The sequence below is a fragment of the Capsicum annuum genome, chromosome 1 (assembly GCF_002878395.1).
Source record: "Capsicum annuum cultivar UCD-10X-F1 chromosome 1, UCD10Xv1.1, whole genome shotgun sequence".
Taxonomy (NCBI): domain Eukaryota; kingdom Viridiplantae; phylum Streptophyta; class Magnoliopsida; order Solanales; family Solanaceae; genus Capsicum; species Capsicum annuum.
In genome coordinates this window covers 7996890-8019961 of record NC_061111.1, presented here as the reverse complement: position 1 = coordinate 8019961, position 23072 = coordinate 7996890, and the positions used below count along the sequence as shown (strand labels likewise).

The window sequence follows — 23072 nt, the reverse complement described above, 5'->3', positions numbered from 1 at the left end:
CATAAAATTATCGAAGTACCCTTGGGGTATTAAAAATCGGTAATTTAATAAAGAACAAAAAGATATTTGTAAAAAAATACTACCATGTATAATTCAATTACAAAGGTCTAAATAAAAATATTATTAAAATAATACACGAGGACAAAACTAATAAATATAAGAAAAAAGTAATATGCATGTGTAACCATTTTATTGAACCGTAAAAATGACGATAAAACTAATAACTATAAGGAAAAAGCAATATGCATGTGTAACTATTTTATTACATCATAAAATCACCCAAATATCCTTGGGGTATAAAAAATATGTCATTTAATAAGGAAAAAAAAGATATTTATAAGAAATTACTTAATGTATAATTCAATTACAAAGATTTAAGTAAAAATATTATTAAAATAATACATGAGAACAAAACTAATAAATATAAGAAAAGAACAATATGCAGGTCTAACCATTTTATTGCACCATAAAAATGAAGACAAAACTACTAATTTGTCTTTTACGGTACTACCAATATTGCACCATAAAAATTACCAAAATACTCTTGGGGTTTAAAAAACTGGTAATTTAATAAGGAACGAAAAATATTTATAAAAAATTACTATCATGTATAATTCAATTACAAATGTCTAAATAAAAATATTATTAAAATAATACATAAGGACAAAACTAACAAATATAAGAAAAAAGTAATATGCATGTCTGACCATTTTATTGCATCATATAAAATGGCATCATAAAAATGAGAACAAAAATACTAATTTAACTTTTGTGATACTATCAAACTTTTAATTATATATTCAATTTTTCTTTATTATTATTATTATTATTATTATTATTATTATTATTATTATTATTATTACTTTATTACTACTATCAAGGGTATTTTAATAATTTTAGTCACCCAACCTTCACTTATATATAATAGTAAATAAAATGGTTACACATGCATATGGACATACATCGATTTCGAAATATTTATTGCACCATAAAATTACCAAAATACCTTTGGTAGTCATTTAATAAGGAACAAAAAGATATTTATAAAAAATTTTTACCATATATAACTTAACTACAAAGGTCTAAATAAAAATATTATTAAAACAATACATGAGGACAAAACTAATAAATATAAGAAAAAATAATATGCATGTGTAATCATTTTACTGCCTCATAAAAATGACGACAAAATTAATAAATATAAGGAAAAACCAATATGCATGTGTAGCCATTTTATTACACCATAAAATTATCGAAATACCCTTGAAATATAAAAAACAGGTAATTTAATGAGGAATAAAAAGATATTTATAAAAAATTACTACCATGTATAATTCAATTACAAAGGTCTAAATGAAAATAATATTAAATAAATATAAGAAAAAAATAATATGCATGTCTAACCATTTTATTGCACCATAAAAATAAGGACAAAACTAATAAATATAAGAAAAAAATAATATGCATGTGTAACCATTTTATTGCACTATAAAATTACTGAAATACCCTTGGTAATTATTTATTAATGAACGAAAAAATATTATAAAAAAATACTACCATGTATAATTCAATTACAAAGGTCTAAGTAAAAATATTATTAAAATAATATATAAGGACAAAACTAATAAATATAAGCAAAAAACAATAAGCATATGTAACCATTTTACTGCACCATAAAAATGATGATAAAACTAATAAATTACTATTGCTACTATATATAAGTGAAGGTTGAGGTGACTACCAAAGGTATTTCGGTAATTTTAGTCACCCCAACCTTCACTTACATATAATAGTAAATAAAATGGTTACACATGCATATGATTTTCCCCTTATATTTATTAGTTTAGTCCTCATTTTTATGATGCAATAAAATAGTTACACATGTATATTACTTTTCACTTTGCTTCACTACTATATATAAGTGAAGGTTGGGGTAACTACCAAGGGTATTTCGGTAATTTTAATCGTCTCAACCTTCACTTATATATAGTAGTAAATAAAATGGTTACACATGCATTTGCATATGATTTTTTCCTTATATTTATTTGTTTTATCCTCATTCTTATGATGCAATAAAATGGTTACACATGCATATTATTTTTCTTATATATATTAGTTTTGTCCTCATATATTATTTTAATAATATTTTTATTTAGGCCTTTATAATTGAATTATACATGATATTATTTTTTTTATAAATATTTTTTTTGTTCTTTATTAAGTGAGTACACTGAATATATATATATTATGTTAACAGCAATTCATTGTATTACATTTCATTTCTTTTAATCTTATACTAAACAATTAAAACAAATAGGAAATAATCTTCCCTAAAGTTGGATCACTTTTACATATTAGTATTGCCAAAATGGGCGTACCTTGCACAGACATGATTATCTAATATGAGTATCTAAGTTTAAAGATAAAAGGTGGAATTCGTCGGAACGTAAGGAGGAAACGTAAAGAATATTACTTTGTTTTTTCAAACCAAAATTTTCATTACGTCTGTGAGAGATACTTTTTGATTTTATTTCAATTTGTTGATAAAATCTCATCATTATTGTTTTTTGGTTTCTCATTTGCTGTTCGGTATCCGCATTGAAGTCCAACTAATTCGGATTCATACTGGGTAGGATCCCATTCGGGGTAGCACTCCCAACAGAGTTTTCTTCATGTCCAGGATCGAACACCCGACCTCTGATTAAGGATGAAGTAGCCTCATCCGCCCGCACCACAACCCATGTTGGTAAATCTCATCATTATTGTTTAAGAACAAAACATGTACTCAGTATATTTTCTTTCTATTTTATGACTTTATCTGGTCAACAATGTTGGACGACATGAAGGTCTTAAACAGAATGGCAAATTAAGCTCAAGTTATGTATCATCAACCCTTAAGTTTAGTGTAATATTTATTGATACTAGTGTACCATATATAAGAAATATTGGTTTAATTCTCACGTTTCCCTTCATCTATTGGGTCTCTCAATGAAAAAAGACAGAAAAATGTTGTTGGGAGGACGTGATAAGTATATCATGAAATTAATCTAGGTTGTATAAACTGGTTTGAATATTATGATTATTAAATAATAAAAAACTCAATTTGAAAAAATGTTGTTGGTAGGAAGTGACAAGTATTTCATGAAATTAATCGAGGTATGTGCAAATTGATCAGAACATTAAGATTATTATTAAATAAGAAAACAAACTTAAAATGATGTTGTTGATGAAAAGTGACAAACATTTTATAAAATTAGTAGAAGTGTGTAAATTGTTCTGAACATTATGATTATCAAAACAACAAAAACAAAGAAAAACTCAACTTGTGCAACACGGCCTATCTTATAGATAAACTACATGTTGGTTCCCTAATCAAATTGTGCATTCTTGCAAAGGAAATCATTAAAATTTTCAAAGTAAGATTAATTATTTAATTAGCATTTGCCATTACATTTTCCAAGTTAAACAAATCCGTGTACTAAAACAAACCAGAGGTTTTCTAGGTCAATTAACATTTTTCAACTATGGTGAAGAGTGTATGACAACCCAATAACTAACCAAAATTCAATATAATTTTAAATTAAATAAAACCATGGTAAACTTGGATTTAATTTCCAGTTACATCATCTTGTTTGTTAGTGTCTTCATTTGTTTGTGCATATCCGATTAATTAGAATAAAGATTACAGCTAGTCATGTGTAATTACATTATTGTAATATAAGGTCCATTTCAGAGAATTTAGTAATATAATTAACTTTTAAATTCCAATCATCATTACATCAACTTTTTGCCGGCTGCTTAAAAAATTCTAGCCAACAATTATTATTATGATATGATATATTTATGTTCATTATATATTTCAAAGAGAAAATTTCCGAAATATCGATAGTTTGGATGATTATCAAATGTAGCTAGAGTTTCTGAAATTCACTATGTATTAGTGTTACATCAATTTATTAAATTCGTTTTGTGTTGGTGATATAACAACTTATACAAAGTGAATTGAATCACTACTACAGAACGAATGAGCAACTTTCAAAAGCTATTGTATTATTGATATATGACTAGGGCTATGCAAAAATCGAACCGACCGATAAACCGAACATGTAAAAATCGAACCGACCGATAAACCGAACCGATAAAAATGTTATTGATTTATTGTTATTGGTTATCAGGTTAACGATTTTTTAATGGTTTTATAAACAAAAATTATTGGGTTATTGGTTCGGTTCGATTTTTTCTTATTGGGTTATTGTGTAAACCGATAACCCAATAAGAATATATATATGACTTAGTAGATATTTCTCTTAATTTCTCTTTAATCTCTACAAATTAACAAACCTATTATTTCAATTATACAAACTCTTAATTTCTCCTAACAACATATAGTTTAAACTTGAAGATTTTTGTAAATTAAAACACATTATGTAGGATTTTTGTTTGCAACTAAGATTCGATTATTTTTCATATTAGTTACTACTATTTCTATTTTATGAGTATTTTCTTATTGGTTAAACCAAAAATCAAACCGTTAAGAACTAAAAATCGATAAACCGAAAACCGATAAAAAATATCTTATTGATTTGGTTATTGATTTAGCATATTTAAAAATTGAAAACCGATAAACCGAACCGATAATATGTAAAACTGAACCCGATGGGGGCAGGGGGCTTGGTTGGAGGGATTGGAGCGTAGACTGAGTCTGTTGGGGTTCTGGTGCCGTAAATCGAGTCAGGATTATATTTTTATTTTGTTTCATAAATAAAAAGATGAGGTGTCACCATCATTATAAATCCATCCTTCTCGCCGCCCCTACCTAAAAAGTAATTAAGGATCATATGAGCGGATTAAACTTGTATTAAGAAGAATTTTCAATTTTTAATGATTGATACAGCATAGTTGAGGGGTTGAAAAATTAAGTTGCAAACATATATAGTGATAGTGACACAATTAAGTGGGTTTAATTAGTGCTAATCTTAATATGGTAGGGTTTCATCACAATGTAGTGTGTCAATGACCTAAAAGTGGACCTAAAATTAAAACGACACTTTGCACATATGATCACTAATTAAATTTTTGAAAAAATTATTAGTGAACTGATCTTTCTTTATTTTATTTTATTTTTAAGTCACTTTTTATGGAGTAAATACATAATTACCCTCTGATGTTGGCCGAGATTTTCAAAAAGACACTTAAACTTTGAATTCGACCTATTATCCCACGGTTCTTGTTTATTCCTTTGCAAATACACCATTTTTTGCTGAATTTCAGTCACACTAAAGAGAGTGCAATGCACACGCCAATCAAGTGTTGCCACGTGTAAATACGTTTAATTTCATTTTTTTATATTTTTTAATAAAATTTTCCTTTTAATTTTATTTATCAATTAATTAACTTTAATTTCTTCTTCTCCAATTCTCTATTAATCAATCTTCATATCTTCTTCCTCAATTCTTCATTAATCAATCTTCATTTCTTCTTCCCCAATTCTCCATTAACAGCCATTACTCTCTTTTTCTCTTCCTTTTCCCCAATTCTCCATTGAAGCTAGAAAATTTCTGGAAAAAAAATTCTCCTTAATGAATCGAACTAGTTGGTACAAAATCATGTATTGACTTTAATATCTTCTTTATTTGTTTAAAAGTTGTGAAATCAATTTTCCATTTTGTGATTAAATTTATTTTCCGTCTTCAACACCATTTACTTGAATCATAAAACTCCATTAATGGAGCTTTAATGGAGGAATTGAAGAAGACAATGGTATTGAAATCTCATTACTCATTAGGACGGAGTAATTTCTTCCTTCTTTTTCTTCTCCATCAATCTTCATTGATGGTTTATGAATATTTGGCGGAAACTAAAAGTTTTAACTTCGGAGAAAATCGAGTGACACAATTAATGGAGAAGAAAAAAAGAAGAAGAAGAAGAAGAAGAAGAAGAAGAAGAAGAAGAAGAAGAAGAAGGAAGTAGAAGAAGAAACGAAGGAAGAAGATGGAAAATGAAGAAGATGGCAAATGAAGAAGATGAAATGAAGGAAGAAGACGAAAAATGAAGAAAGAAGAAATCTAAAATACAAAATTTAAAAAGTGGGTCCTTTTTATTACACGTGGCACATTTTAATTCGTTGGTTCAACTTTTTGTTTCATTCACGTGCTTCAGCTACGTGTAGACACGCAGGGTCAAAATTTTGGTCAAAATGGTCCATTTACAACGGTTTAGGTAAAATTCGTGGGGTAATAGGTCGAAAGGATAGTTTAGGTGTCTTTTTGAAAATTTCAGCCATCATCAGAGGGGTAATTATGTATTTACTCTTTTTTATAATAATAAGAATGTCTGTCTTGAAAAGAATGTCTCTTTTATATGTACATTTTGTAAGTTTTCTAATTCCAACATCTTACATGATAATTACAACGGGGAGTATGTTGGTTCATGGGTCTTTTTCCCTTCCTATGTGGATAAATAAAGTCCAATTTGGACCAATCCACTTTTGCCCATAGACCCATTACTATGGGGCATATATATAGATTTTTTTAGTTCTTATTTTATCATCACAAAAGAGAGTTTTCAACAGTCAAAGAGAGAAAAACAAAGTTGATTTTCACCTAAATTTTTCAGTCACAGCAGTCAACTTCAAATTGCAAAGAAACGACAAGACCTTTCTTTTGTCCCTTCCAGACGACCGAAAAATAAAGAAATGGTTAATATATTCATGATAATTACGTATTTACAAAATACTGTCTCAAGACATCCTATTTCATCAGATCTGGGATGTGATATGGTACTGAAGGATGAACCGGACATGGACAGTTCCAATAAGATTTCATTCTTGAATAAAAATTTATTTTTTGATTTATTTCATCTATTCCATGACAGGCACATTGGACCAAGAACAGGATCAGAAGGATAAAAAATCGTTAATTCATACAGAGCCATCGAACCGGCCCAAACAGCAACCAGAGTTGTATGCATTATATGAACAGAAAGTAATCGATCGGGATCATTCAATACAACGATATGAACACGATACCAAGCCCATGGAAATACCGCTTATTCCCACTTCGTTTCTTGTTCGATTGAACTAATTTTTGGACAACTTGTTCCTCTCATCTCAATCTTTGATTAGGAATTGACGGAGGAGGATTTGGTGGCCTGTAGCTCCTGTTCTTCATTCCCAAACAGTAGCTGTGTTTTGGTACTTTCGCTCCTTTATTTCTCTAGTTTTTAGTGTTGTGGTTTATGTATTGTTGCTTGTTGTTTGACACTTGTTTGATGGTCATTTTGGAGAACAATATTGTAACTCTTGGTGATTATAGTGTAGATTTTGATCCCGTAATTTTTTACTCTTTCCACCGAAAGATTTTCCACGTAAATTTCGTGTCTCTTGTTCTTGTTTTTTTCTTGTCTTGTCGTCTTTGTGTGATTGATTTATTTCCTTCCATATTACTTTATTTTGCTTGGATTTTCTTGTCTCCTCTTAGTTCAAATTGAAAGGGAAAGTTTAGATTTAGATATTCTTCCGCTGCTACCCTGTCGGACATTTTGATTGTGCCCTTGCCTTTACCAACAAAGTGATATCAGAGCGTTGGTTGTTGTTGATTATCGATTTAAATAATGGAGGCAAATATGAGCAAGATGGTGTGTTTGAATGGTAGTAACTACCATACTTGAAAAGGCAAGATGAAAGATCTTCTCTTTGTCAAGAAAATGCATTTACCTATGTTTGCATCTACTAAACCTCAATCTATGACAGATAAGGATTGGAAATTTGAGCACTTACAGGTTTGTGGTTATATCATACAATGGGTTGAAAATAATAATAGAAATCATATTGTGAATGAGACACATGTCAGAAGTTTATGGGACAGGCTCAAGACACTTTATGCTTCGAAGACTAACAATAACAAGTTGCTCCTACTTAAGCAATTGATGAATATCAGGTATGAAGAGGTCAGCCCTAAATCTGATCATATTAATGATTTTCAGGGTGTCCTTGATCAACTTTCCGGAATAGGTGTAAAGTTTGATGAAGAAATTCAGGGATTTTAACTTCTTAATACTCTGCCTGAATCTTGAAAAACTCTTCGAGTTTTTTTGACTAATTCTCCTCCCGGTGATGTTGTAACTATGGAATATGTTAAGAGTGGTGTCTTGAATGAAGAAATGAGAAGAAGATCTCAGGTCTCATCTTCTTCATCTTCACACTCTGATGTTTAGGTTACTGAAGAGGGGGGAGAAACAAGTTTAGAGAGCCGAATGATAGAGATAAAAGTAGAAGCAAGTCGAGGTCCAAATTCAAGAATGTTGCATGTGACTAATGCAATAAAAAGGGGCATATCATGAAATATTGTTACAAGAATAAGAGAGATATGAGACGACAAAAGAAAGAAGACGATAATGAAAATCGTGTTGATGTTGTTACTAATGATGATCTTCTTGTTTTTTGTGGTGAGAATGCCATTAATCTTGTTCGTGATGAGTATAGTTGGTTTATGGATTCTGATGCTACTTCTCATGTTATGCCAAAGAAGAAATTATTTTCTTCTTATACTCCAGGTAATTTTGGGATATTAAAAATGAGCAATAATGATGCAGTTAAAGTACTTGGCATTGACATTATTTGTTTGGAAAGTAACAATGGTTCAAAACTAGTTCTCAATAATATCAAACATGCTCCAGATGTTTGCCTGAATTTAATTTCGATAGAGAACCTTGATAATGAGGGTTATGTTAACACCCTTGGTGCTGGCCAGTGAAAGCTTACTAGAGGTTCGATGTTTGTAGCTCGAGGTGACAAGTTGTCTAACTTGTACGTATTTCAGGACTCTACCTCTAGAGGCTTGATAAACTTGGTGGAGAATGATACTTCATCAGAGTTATGAAATAGAAGGTTGAGTCATATGAGTGAGAAGGGGATTGGTAGTTTGGCTAAGAAAAAATTTCTTTTTGTAGTGAAACAAGCAAAGTTGAAGAAGTGTGTTCATTGCTTAGCCGGTAAACAAAAAAGAGTTTCTTTTCAGAGTCATCCGTCTTCAAAAAATCTTGATTTGCTAGAGTTAGTACATTCTGATTTGTATGGTCCTTTTAAAGTTAGGTCGAATGGTGGTGCACTTTACTTTGTGACTTTTATTGATGATCATTCTTGCAAGCTTTGGGTATTTCCTTTGAAGTCCAAGGATCAAGTACTTGATGTGTTCAACGATTTCCAGGCCTTGGTTGAGAGACAGACAAGGAAGAAATTGAAATGCATCCGCTCAGATAATGGTGGTGAGTATATTGGTCCTTTTGATAGATATTATAAAGAGCAAGGTATTCGACATCAGAAAAATCTTCCAAAAACTCCTCAGTTGAATGGTTTAATAGAGAGGATGGAGAGAACTCTAGTTGAGAAGGTTAGATGCATGCTTTCAGATGTTAAGCTTCCAGATTCCTTTTGGGAAGAAGCACTTAATACTGTTGCTTATGTTATCAATTTATCTCCTACTGTTGCTTTGGATGGTGATGTCCCTGACAGAGTTTGGTCTGGTAAGAATGTTTGTTATGATCATCTTAGAGTCTTTGGGTGTAAAGCCTCTGTGCATGTTCCTAAAGATGAGAGGTCAAAATTGGATGTTAAAACTAGACAGTGTATCTTCATTGATTATAGTCTAGATGAATTTGGCTATCGTTTCTATGATCCATTTTAGAAGAAACTTGTTAAAAGTCTTGATGTTGTGTTCTTTGAAGACCAAACAATTGAAGATTTTGACAAAGCTGAGAAGGTTGATTCTCAGAGTAGTGAGAGTCTAGTTGATGTTGATCCAATTCCTTTGACTATTGCTCCTGAAGAAAATCTTCATGATGATGAAAATCAAGTTGATAATGAAGATGATGATCATATTCAGAATAACCAGCATGATGTTGTTGATGCTCCAGTGTAAGTTGATATAGTTGATCAACAACCAATTATTGATGCTCTAGAGAGTTCTCTCAGACGATCTACTACAGAGAGAATTCCTTCATCTCGTTATTCTCCCAGTGAGTATGTACTCTTGATTGACGGGGGAGAACCTGAGAGTCTTGATGAGGCCATGAAAAGTGAAGAAAAAAAAAGTGGTTTGATGCTATGGAAGATGAGATTGAATTTTTACATGATAATCATACCTTTGATTTGGTTAAGCTGCCTAATGACAGAAAAGCTTTGAAAAACAGGTGGATTTTTTGGGTGAAGCATGAAGATGGTAACCCAATTCCAAGGAACAAGGCTAGATTGGTTGTGAAGGAATTTAACCAGAAAAAGGGAGTTGATTTTGATGAGATATTTTCTCCAGTTTTGAAGATGTCATCCATTCGCATGGTTTTAGGCTTAGCTGCAAGTCTAGATTTAGAGGTTGAGCAAATGGATGTTAAAACTACTTTTCTTCATGGTGACTTAGATGAAGAAATTTATATGGAGCAGCCCAAAGGTTTTGAAGTCAAGGAAAAAGAGAATTATGTTTGCAAATTGAAGAAGAGCTTATATGGTTTGAAACAATCTCCTAGGTAGTGGTACCGGAAGTTTGGTTCCTTTACGAGTCAACAGGGCGTCAAGAAGACTACTTCAGAACATTGTATTTTTGTGCAAAAATCTCTGATGGTGACTTTATTATTGTGTTGATTTATGTTGATGACATGCTTGTTGTTGGTCATAATGCTTGCAGGATTCAAAATTTGAAGCAAGAGTTGAGTAAGCCTTTTTCTATGAAAGACTTAGGACCAGCAAGGCAGATTCTTGGCATGCAAATTATCCGTGACAGAAAGGCTAAGAAGTTGTGGTTATCACAAGAGAAGTACATTCAGAAAGTACTTCGAAGGTTCAACATGGATAAGGCTAAGGTTGTCAGTACAGCTTTAACTATGCACTTCAAATTGAGCACAAAACAGTATTCTTCCAGTGATGATGAGAAGGGAGATATGAAGAAAGTTTCTTATGCAGCTGTTGGTAGTTTGATGTATGCAATGATTTGCACAAGATCGAATATTGCTCATGATGTTGGTATTGTTAGCCATTTTCTTCCTAATTCGGGAAGAGAATATTGGAATGTTGTGAAGTGGATTATGAGATATCTTTGTGGCACTTCTAGTCTGAGTTTGTGCTTTGGTACAAGAAAGCTAATTCTTTGTGGTTATACTGATTCAGACATAGTTGGTGATGTTGATACTCACAAATCTACTTTAGGGTACTTGGTTACTTTTGCAGAGAGAGTTGTGCCTTGGCAATCTAGGTTGCAAAAATGTGTTGCTCTATCTACTGCAGAAGCTGAGTTTATTGTTGTTTTTTAAGCTTGTAAAGAATTGGTTTGGATGAAGAGATTCTTGGGGAAACTTGGTTGTGCTCAAGATAGGTATGTGCTTTATTGCAACAGTCAAAATGTCATACATCTTGGCAAGAATTTCACATTTCATGGCTTGTCTAAACACATTGATGTGAGATACCATTGGATTCGGGATGTGTTGGATTCTAAGTGTCACGCCCCAAAATCCCATCGGGCCGGACTGGCACTCGAAGCCGAGAAGGCCCGGGAGAACCCGTTCAAATACCTGTACTTTCACTTATATGTCACCAAAAATTGGACAGCACTTCGTTGCATATAGAAGGATCTAATTACCTGTATCAGCACAACACGCGCAAATATATATATATATATATATATATATATATATATATATAATACTTGGCCGTCGTGGCCACCACATATACAGATATAACATCACTATATAAACTTCCATGACTTTACCCTTCCTTATGTCTACAAAGCCTCTAGGATATACATGACATAACTAGGGTCGGGACAAACCCCCGCCCACACATGACTCATGTACAATAACAAAACATAAGGAACCGACTCGAAAAGCTCCGAAGCAAACTGGAGCTCACCAACAATAGTTGTATGACCTGGCTCCTACTTGTGCGGTGTATGAGCTGAGGTACCTGTGCCTGCAGCATGAAATGCAGGTCCCCCGTGAGGGACGTCAGTACGAAATATGTACTGAGTATGTAAAGCTGTAAATAATCACATATGATATAGGAGCTCAATAGAAATCAGAAACAAGTGAATAAGTCGTAATAGGAGTGGACCACACTTACTAGAACTTGTGACAACCTGTACATTGTATTTATTCAATCACTTTACCTTCGTTCTTATCGTCTTTGTAATCATTACTGTACTGTACTGTGACCATTAGGCTGCCTTCAGTACATATCAACTGGGATCGACCCATGCTAGGCTTATGCCCCTGGGATACCACCCATAAACACATAAATAGGGATCGACCCATGCTAGGCTTATGCCCCTGGGATACCACCCGATAAGAGAGAACTCCCATCACTTAGTTCAATTAATCTTTGAGATTGTTCTTTCGGTCGCCACCACATTTTTTATACTTTGAAACAATGATACATCAATAGGAACCAAGTAATAGACCTTCTATACAATAACGATGTAATAAACACTCATTGGTACATCAACAATGTGTTTCAGAATCATCAATATCACAACAATGAAATAAGAGCCTTTTGGTATATCAATGAACATCTTGACACTTTATAGGATGGAAACAACTTCGTTGGTAACGTAGAACAATACATGTTTTAGGACAACCTCGGAATCTTACTTGATGGAACATTGGTGTTGTCATGCCAAAGAACATTGTTAGAGTATGCTTTACATACCTCGTTGTAGATTCGGATACCAATTCAACACAACTTCCCGCCTTTACAAATCACTTATCTACAATGAAATGTTTGGCATCTAGTATTAGCAACCCAACACCACAATTCTCTTCCATAATTCCATACTACCAATATTTGCAAAACATTCCAAAAACCAACTTGAACAATAGGTTTATGTGTATATATATATATATAATCATCATTTCAATACCACATCATCAATACCACATCATCATACCAAATTCCTTCACAATTCAACATAATCCAACATCATTTCCCAATCATCTTTCAACAACAATCAAATAACATACTTCTTATGCTCACATGCATATATATATATATATATATATATATACATATCCATATAAATAACACCAACATAATTTACATCCTTACCATAAAATGGCCCTTTTGATTTCGAAGTCCTGTTGACACAAATAAGGGGTGCTTCTCGAAGCCCTTGAGATGGTGAACACAACTACGGAATCAATTTGGATTTTCTACGGTTGAATCACAAGATATTTGGAGTTGAAATTAGGCTAGGGTTTCTTATTTTCAATAATTTGATGATAATTGATGGATATGAGACTAATTATATGTATATAATGACCAATTTTCGTCCATGAGGTGATGAAAAATGACCATATTGCCCTTAAAAATTTAAGTAAATCCGAATCTGTCCATGGTGGACTGTTTTGATAGGCTAAAGTAAATCGGCCATAACTCTTTGCTCCAATATCGGATTTGGGTTAAATTGATATCGTTGGAAAGATAATTCAAAGTACTTTCATTTCATATAAAGTAGGCCACCCAGTTCATCCTGTACAAGGAGTTATGATCGTTTGAAGTTGACCCTAAAAATCTGTTTTGAGAGGCTGAAGTAAAACGAGTATAACTCCTTACTCAGATGTTGGATTTGGATGAAACCAATTGCATTGGAAAGAAGACTCAAAGATCTTTCTTTTGATATGTGGTAGATCTCCCAGTTCATTATATTGAGGGAGTTATGATCGTTCAAAGTTGACCCAAAAAACTGGCAGGCCTCAGTAGTTTGTGTGCAGGAAATTTTCCTGCACATTTACTGTTCACAACATCCCGGCCACCGTTTTATAGTTTCGAACGTGCTCGATTATATCCGAAACTTATCCGTTTTTGGAAATCTTTATATCGTTGGAAAGCTTATTCAATAACCTTCGTATGGAACCATCGACGGGCAAATTCCGGTATAAATAAGGTCGATTCATATACACATATAATCAAACTATACACTTGAAACCATCTCAAAATAATCAATAATCATACTTAAACTCATATATACCTAACTTAGGATCAATACATATACTCCAACACATATAACAATGGCTAATGCACGTAATTAAGTACGGGGTGTTACACTAAGTTGCTTGAACTTGAGAAGATTCATACGGACGATAATGGTTCTGACATGATGACTAAAGTTTTTCCAAGAGGGAAGTTTAAAGATTGTTGCATGATCGTTGGGATTACGGTCTCCTCCACATAGTCGAGAGGGGGAGAATTGTTGGTTCATGGGTCTTTTTTCCTTCCTATGTGGATAAATAAAGCTCAATTTGGACTTTTGCTCATAGCCCATTACTATGGGGTACATATATAGATCTTTTAGGTCTTATTTCATCATCACAAAAGAGAGTTTTCAGCAGCCAAAGAGAGAAAAACAAAGCTGATTTTCGCCCAAATTTTTCAGCCACAGCTGTCAACTTGAAATTGCGATTCCCGCTTCGTTTCTTGTTCAATTGAGCTGATTTTTGGACAGATTGTTCCTCTAATCTCAATATTTGATTAGGAACTAACGGGGGAAGATTTAGTGGCCTGTAGATCCTGTTCTTCATTCCCGAACAGTAGCTGTGTTTTGGTGCTTTCACTCCTTTATTTCTCTAGTGTTTGGTGTTGTGTTTTATGTATTGTTGCTTGTTGTTTGGCACTTGTTTGGTAGCCATTTTGGAGAACAATATTGTAACTCTTGGTGATTATAGTGGAAATTTTGATCCCGTAGTTTTTTACTCTTCACACCGAAGGGTTTTTGTCCTTGATTTTATTCCTGTCTTGCCGTATTTGTGTGATTGATTTATTTGCTGCCATATTACTTTATTTTACTTGGGTTTATTTGTCTCTCCACTTAGTTCAAATTGAAAGATATAGTTTAAATTTGCATATTCTTCCGCTGCTACTCTATCAGGCATTTTGATTGTGCCCTTATCTTTCTCAGCAGAGTACATATTTTGAAATCAATTAAAGTCATGATCCTATTTGCTAATCTGGAACAGCTGCATAAAAGTTGCATAAGCAACTGAATATATATATATATATATATAGTGGATATTATATATGGATGCACTAGTTTAACCTAAATTTGGTTTGAGTTTTAATAAATTACTGTAGTACTACATACGTAAGAAGAAAGAAAAAAGAACAATATCACTTGGGGAAAAAAAGTCTCATATATGTACAACTTGTGAATAACTAATATACTATTTAACAAATTCGCAGTTACTTATCATCATGATATCAAAGAGATATATCTTTGACCATGTTGGGTATATATATTGAGTATGAAGTGTAAACTCTCATTACAATATAACTGTGATTATCTGATAAGCTTTAGCTCTCGAATTCTCCGTACAGCTACTGAAATAATTATTATTTACTCAGATCTCGATATAACAGTCATCATACATAATAAGAGTAACACTTATAATTAGTCAAGTTTCTCTAATGTAATTGATTTTTTCTTCATGATATATATTATATTATGTTCTTTATAATTACATTTCATTATAATAATCAAAAAAATATTAGGACAAACAATACTATTATAAAGAGACTTGACGATATAAAATCTTATTGGAGCTATTTCGTACGTAAAAGATTCGATACATGTCTTGAAATCTCTAGGCTTACACTTCAGTTGACTTTGTGGGAGTAGGTAAGTCTATAAATCCTCCGTTATAATAAAAGAAAAACTAAAATAATTTAATTTACAGTACTACGTAATATCAGTTTGATAGAGAAATAATTTGAAAGCTTAAAATATGTTAAATACAACAATAACAATATATTATGTATAATTTCATTAGTAGAATCTGAATAATAAAATAAAATATAACAGACTTTTCTCTATTTTGAAAGATAAGGAAGTTATTTCACACACTCTTCCCTCTTAGAAATGGGTTAAATGAATGTTGAAATAACAGAGAGTGATATTCATTCATATTACTTTCAATTGTTAAAGCGGAAAACAATATTTTTATAATTCAACAATTCGCAAAATAAAAAATAAAAATAGGTTAATTAGGAGATCAATTCACTATATCCTTCTTTCATCCAAGTATGCAGTTATTGTTATGTGATAATCAGATATACTAAATTTTTTTTCTAAATATAATTTGTTTTAATATTCTCAAATTGAACATTTGTAATTTCTGCATACAACCTTTTTTTTTTTACAAGAAAATTGTTTTTCTTGATAATACATGTTGACTTTTAAGTATGAGTACGGTATGAAGAGCTTAAAGAAAAAAGTACGGCAAATGATTAAATGGAAAATAAAAAAGTACAATGACGTGGCGATATAGCCAACCAATAAGGAAGGAATAGATAATCTTTGAAGTCAACACAATTTGTCTGCTAAAATAAAGTCACATTTTTGATATTTAATTTAGAATAGAATAATAACATACGTTAATTAATTAAAATAAAGAACTTTGAGAATTTTGATTATAAATATACGTACGCGGTACTATATTCTATTCACAATCTATTTCTTCTTATTCTAACTTCTAACCTTCAAAAAAAAAATGTATACTCCTAATAGGTTAGAAATAGTCAAGATGTGATGAGTCATACAATACTACAATTTAGCAAATGTGATGAAATATCCATCCTATTTTATAACATTTCAAATATTGTGGAGATCTAAAATTCTATTTTTCTTTGGGATGAACATGACGTGTATGAAAACGATAATAATATATTTTATATAATTTCATTAGTAGAATTTAGAGAGTTAGGGTGGTGTTTACACGGTTTCACTCCTACTTTGTGAAGATAGAGGGATTGCTTCGGATAGATCTTCGAGTTATATTAAATCATTTCAAAATCATTATGAAAATGAAATACAATAGTGAAGAAGTCGTGTTAGGAATAGTAAAGAAAAGATCAATATCAACTACAAATGGTATGATAACTGATGCAAAGAAAATAACAGGTAATAACAAATCGTAGGACAAGATAAGAAGAGTAAGATTAATAATAGTAATAAAGGAAACTAGATAACGCTTGACTACCTACTAACTTTCAACATAATCTTCGACCTTCGTATCCCTCAATCTAATCATCTCTCTCTAATACTTCTTCAGCCTGCATCTACCTTTCTTCAGACCGATCATATATAGTCAATTCAGAGGCGGAGCCAGAATTTCAACAAAGAGAGTTCAATATTTGAAGAGAACTTAGCCATAGGGGGGTTTAACACCTACTATAGGATATGATATATTAATTTTAATTATGTATAAATGATATATTTTTTCGTCGAATAGGGTCCAAACCCCCTTCCAAAGGGGTTGGCTCCGCCCCTAAGTCAACTTCTGACACCTTCTCATTGGGTCATAAATATGTGCATTTCATCTTCATATTTTCGGACCATCATAATCTCGTCTTCCTCATATTTTCCAACATTAGGGCAACTCTCACCATGTACCAAATATCTTTGTTCCTAATCCTATTTAATTCAATATGCCCACACATTCATTTCAACATTCTTTTTCTTGCTAAGCCAACATTCTGCTATGATCCATACAACATAGCTATTCTAGCAACCACTTAATAAGGTCTTAATGGTACATTGTTATCACATAAGATACTTGTTTATCTTAAAATTAGTACAGTTAAATTTGGAGGGGGTCAAAAACACATGTTACAGTTTAACCTCATTTTAGATTCAATTAACCAACGATTTGGTTATTAATACATAGCAAAATTAGATGAAATACAACGTAAATAAACTGAGTAAGGTAAAGAGAACATGTCTAGGTGTATTCAAGGCGGGTATGAGAGAGCCTGAGACCTGCAACTTAGATATCTAATGAAACTAGAATAAAATGCAAACAAAGAAAGTCCAATCCCAAGAAAACAACAAGTCACTCTTGTATTACTTGATTGAATCAAAGTTAAGATCCTTTTATAAATGGGGAGGGTCGACTATTTATTGGTTACAATAGCTAAGAAATATCAGTAGAGTCTTAAAGTACAAAAGTTATGCCCTTATGCCACGCTTTTAATCCGTTGGAAGGTATCAACTGATATTTCTGAATTATGCAGATCGTCCACGACCTAAGCAATCTGACACTTTTGTCTCTAGCTCATTTATCCTTTTTGCCTCATCATTATTGGCGGTGACTCCCTAATTCTTATCTGTCTCAGAGAGGGCCTCCCAAGGTTCTGTATTCATGTTATGTCGAGATTTCTAATCGGCCCGACCCATTGTCAATGTCATGTGTCCCTAAGCCGATTTTACCCCCATACAACAATAAACATGAGCCTCTATTTCATCCTCCAATCAGGGATGACTCAAAAGAAAGACTAGTAAAGCCTTTGCTAATAAATTTTATGATTTCAACTTCATTTGAAATAATAATGAAGATGATTGTAAAATATGTATATAAAAAAAAAAGCTATCTAATTTTACTAGAATAATTTTAGAACTTTGAATTAAACAATTCAAATTTCATATTAATAAATAAAGTTTTAACAACATCATCTAAGTTAATGTATTGCAAATAAATATCCAATATTTTATTTACTAGAATTAATCCTTACTTTTTGAATAATTATATTAATATGTAAAGTTTACTGTTATGTGTCTTTTAAAAATACTTCACCGTAAACAATTAATATGCAAAAAGAGTAAAAGATAAATTTAAATTATTACAGTATTATTTTTGTATATATATATGTATATATTTAATGTCTTTTATTAAAATTTAACTTTCAGCCATTAATTTTATCAAGACGCCCTTACATATGTATTAGTCTACGTATGTACTACTGTACTGTTGTTTACTTGTTAACTTATACTATCATTATCTATGTTGATTGCATTAAATCAGAGACGAGGAAAACAGAAAATGGGAAGAAGCAAAATATTGAGCTGTCCTTACAAAATATCGTGCCCATCTTTTATTACATCTGCATACTATTAATACACATAGTAAATAGACAAACATCTCTGTTGTTTCTCTATGAATCAATTTTCGTATGCATTTTTGCTTGGCACTCACCCCAAATACCTTTCTCCTCCTAAATATATTACTTATATCAGTTATGTTAGATTGAACATAAAAATTAGAAAAGAAAGATAAACTTTTAAAATTTGTTGTTTTAAAATAAATTTCAATAAATATTATTATGTGATTATAATTTATAAATAATCTCATTAATAAAATAGTAAATTGCTCTTTCTAAATTTATAGTATTCAAACGATCAAATGTCTTAAAAATTCAATTATCACTAAATATCAAAAGATTCATTTCTTTTGAAAGAAAAGGTAAAATTTATTCTTTTCTGCTATGTGAAAAAGATTCCTATTCCCCTTTTTACTTTTTTATTCTAAAGTTTTTTTATGTTATCAAGTGACTGACTAAGTATATTTCTCTTTGTTAGAATTGTTCAAGATGAATTTACGTGACACTAACATTTTGATGAACTAAACACCACACGAAATATCATCTCATCTATGCTCTCCCCTCTACTTTTTCTTCTACCTCCCACACCATCCTCCCCTTTTACCACGTTCAAAAATCTAATTTTTTTTCTTCGCATATTATATACATAAAGTGCAATTCGAAGATATTATATAAAATAATATAGAATTTTTTATATTAAAATAAATCTTTTTTAGTAAACATTCTCTTACTTTTTGTGTGAACATAAAAAGGAAATGAAGGTCTAGATAACTTATAGTTGGATGTACCTAATAATTAGTTTTTTGAAAAAATGGGAATAAACCGCGTAAGCGGTGACAAAGGTGAATTAATTAAGAAGGCAATATGAATAGATAACTAATAATTACGTCAATATTTGGATACTGAACACCTAAAATCTACAAAACTTTAATATAGAAAGTGTAGAGTTAATTTTTGTATTTAAAAATAATCAAGCTTTTAGCTTCTATTATACTCTTGATGAGATGATATCAAGATCGATCTAAATTCACACTATTATTATAAATGATAATGTTACATCACAAATTTTAAAAGTTCTTTTAATTCAATTTTATGTCCAATTATTATTTTTAAAATAGATCTAAAAAGTATAGTCTCTCTGTCCATATTAATTTATCCATATCTGACTTCACGTATCTCTTTAGAAGCAATACATAAAATTATAATTTTATAATATTATCTTAATAATTATAAATTATCTAAATATTAAAAATCAAATAATATCTAATAAAAAATAGCAACTCAATACATTATAACTCACACTATAAATAAAATATATACAAGTTGGATCATAAAAATTTATTGAATAGTACTTACTATTAAGGGTTAAATAAGTTGAAATAGTAAAGCCTCTTTTGCTTTTTCCAAATCGGAGATGTCACTACACCCTTTGAAGTATGATTCTTCTTCGAACTCTATTAACACGAGATATTTATGTATTTGAACAAATAAAAATAAACATTTATACTTAAAGGTGTGGCCTAATAGTTCAATGGAGTTGAGTTGAGTATCAAGAGGTCTCAGGTTCAATTTCTTATAGAAAAAAATATTATTAGGTGATTTTTTTTCACCTGTTCAAGTATTGATGGACAAAATTATTAGTAGTTGTTTTATCAAAAAAATATTTTTTAAAATATGAATACGTAAAAGTAGATAAAATAAAGTACTCCTTCCATCTATTTTTATATGTTCATATTTCTATTTTAAAATATCTAATAATATCTGTCCAATTTATAAAATTAATGATTAATTTATTCATTTTTATTTATTTTACCTTTGATATTAAATATAATAGATCACTTATTATATTTTTAAAGTAAAAAGTTTATTATGTTGAAAGAGTGATATAGTAAAATTAATTTTTTATTTACTTCTTCCGTCTCATTTCATATGTCGCCATTATCTCTTTGGTTCGTCCCAAAAAAAATGTCACATTTCTTTATTTAGTAATTATTTAATGACACCATTTCCATTTTATTTTTAGTGGATCCCACTTATTAAGAAAAGACAACTAAAAAGTAAATATTCAGAGGAATAATTTTATAAATTTTATAAATCCATCATTTATTTCTTAAACTCCACGTCCGATCAAATGACGACACATAAAATGAAATGGAGGTAATATTATTTTTTAAAATATATGTAAAAATAAAAAATAGATAAATATTTATAAAGGGTGGGAGTATAATTGAAACAGATATTAGTTGGGGGTGGTGTGAAAAGACCCCCCCCCCAAAAAAAAAAAAAAAAAAAAAGTCCAAAATCTGAAATCCACAGAAAAAGGTAATACCACCACGTTGGAATTGCATGGTAACCGAATGTCAACCCTCTTTACAAACAAATTGACCTTTTCCATCCCCTTCTCTTTCTTTCTAGATACTCACTCTTCCATCCCCTTTTCTCTCTCCCTCTCTCTTTATATATATAATAACCCCCAACCCACCCCATCCTCATTACATACATAAATTAGCAAATCCACCATTTTCCACAAAGGAAAAAAAAAGAAAAACTCAAATTGACCACCAAGAATTATAGAGAAATGAAGCTGGTTTGGTCTCCAGAAAAAGCATCTAAAGCTTATATTGACACTGTTAAATCCGTAAGCATATACTCCTTCCATCTTCGTTTCAATTTATTTTGACCTATCTTGATTTTGACACATAATTAATTTAAGAGAATAAAAAAAAAAAAAAGTACGCTCTTTAATCTTTTAGCAAAAAGGTATGGTAATTAAAGGGTCATTCTTTTGAAACGAGCAAGTGTACAATTTCAAGAAACCCCCAAATATCCCATGTTTTACATTTTCCTCTCCTGTTTTACTCAATAGTTTTCTTGATGTTTTTTCATTTATACATTAAATGCTTGAACAATATTTAGTTTGTGTTTCACCATGAAATAAATTATACTAGTTGTTTTTGATCTTTTGCGAGTAATTTACAGTGAAAATATTTTTTTGTTATTTTTGGAATTCTTGAAAAAAAGTGAGAACAATTTTTTCCGGAAGATTATAGCATGTCATGGCCAAATGCTAATTTTCTTGAATTTTTGTGTTTATGTATACAGTGTGAAATATTTCAAGAATCAAGTGTAGCAGAGTTAATATCAGCTATGGCAGCAGGATGGGATGCAAAAATGATAGTAGAAACATGGTCAAAAGGTGGAGTCATGGCAACAAGTATTGGTTTATCAGTAGCAGCTCATCACACAAATGGTAGACACATATGCATAGTACCAGATGAAGCATCCAAATCAGACTACTTACACTTCATTCAACAAAACTCCGGGGTGATTTTACCTGAGGTTATCGTTGGGGAGCCAGAAAAAGCTATGAATGGATTGAAGGGTATTGATTTCTTGGTTGTTGATTGTAGACTAAATGACTTTGGTAGGATTCTGACTGTTGCTAAATTGGGACATAGAGGTGCTGTGTTGATATGCAAGAATGCAAGTTCAAGATTTGTTGATAATGAATTTAGGTGGCGGAGTTATCTCGACGGAAAATCAAGAATTGTACGGTCGGTTTTTTTACCGGTAGGGAAAGGATTGGATATTGCACATGTCGGAGCCACCGTGAGCGGCGGTGGAAGTGGTGGTGGTAGTGGTGGAGGGAAGGTGGAGAGGAGGTGGATTAGACATTTTGATAGAGAAACGGGGGAGGAGTTTGTGATAAGGAAGTGATTATGATAGATGGAAAATTGAAAAAAATTCTTTTATTTCTTTTTTAAAAAAATTGTTAAGTATTACTAGTTTAATTATTTTCTTTTGGGTTTTGTTGTGTATATATAAATGATGATACAGAATTAATCAGGTTACTCCTTTTGCCAATTTTGATATATGGTAGTACTTGTCTTCTAGGTTCTATCGAAATCAACTTATTAAAGTTTAGTATATTTCATCCTCGATTACATGTATATTTTATTGTAGTTGTTACTTGTTAGTGTTAATTTAGCTTGACTAATGTCTATTATACCTCTCTTCTTTGTTACAAGTTGGACTCCATTATATATATATATATATATATATATATTTTAGTATTGTTGTTGCTACTGTTAGCTTATTTTGATCAATATATGGTAGTCATTAAAGTTTGCCAGAGTGAGTAGTGTGAAGGGAAGATGGAAAGGGG

General features: G+C 31.2%; 1 protein-coding gene across 1 annotated transcript; it reads left to right on the top strand.

The window, feature by feature from the left end:
* The first annotated feature begins 21163 nt into the window (after positions 1–21163).
* On the top strand, positions 21164–22771 carry LOC107852458. The gene is made up of 2 exons (XM_016697495.2): positions 21164–21545; positions 22010–22771. Exons 1-2 carry the CDS (start codon positions 21486–21488, stop codon positions 22622–22624), a joined length of 675 nt encoding a protein of 224 aa, XP_016552981.1. The 5' UTR covers positions 21164–21485; the 3' UTR covers positions 22625–22771.
* The last annotated feature ends 301 nt before the right edge of the window (positions 22772–23072 follow it).

Excerpts from the sequence above, each read along its gene's own strand:
- LOC107852458 (XM_016697495.2), top strand. The coding sequence starts at position 21,486 with ATGAAGCTGGTTTGGTCTCCAGAAAAAGCATCTAAAGCTTATATTGAC. Across the intron at positions 21,546-22,009 it reads ATATTGACACTGTTAAATCC|TGTGAAATATTTCAAGAATC; the intron begins GTAAGCATATAC and ends TTATGTATACAG.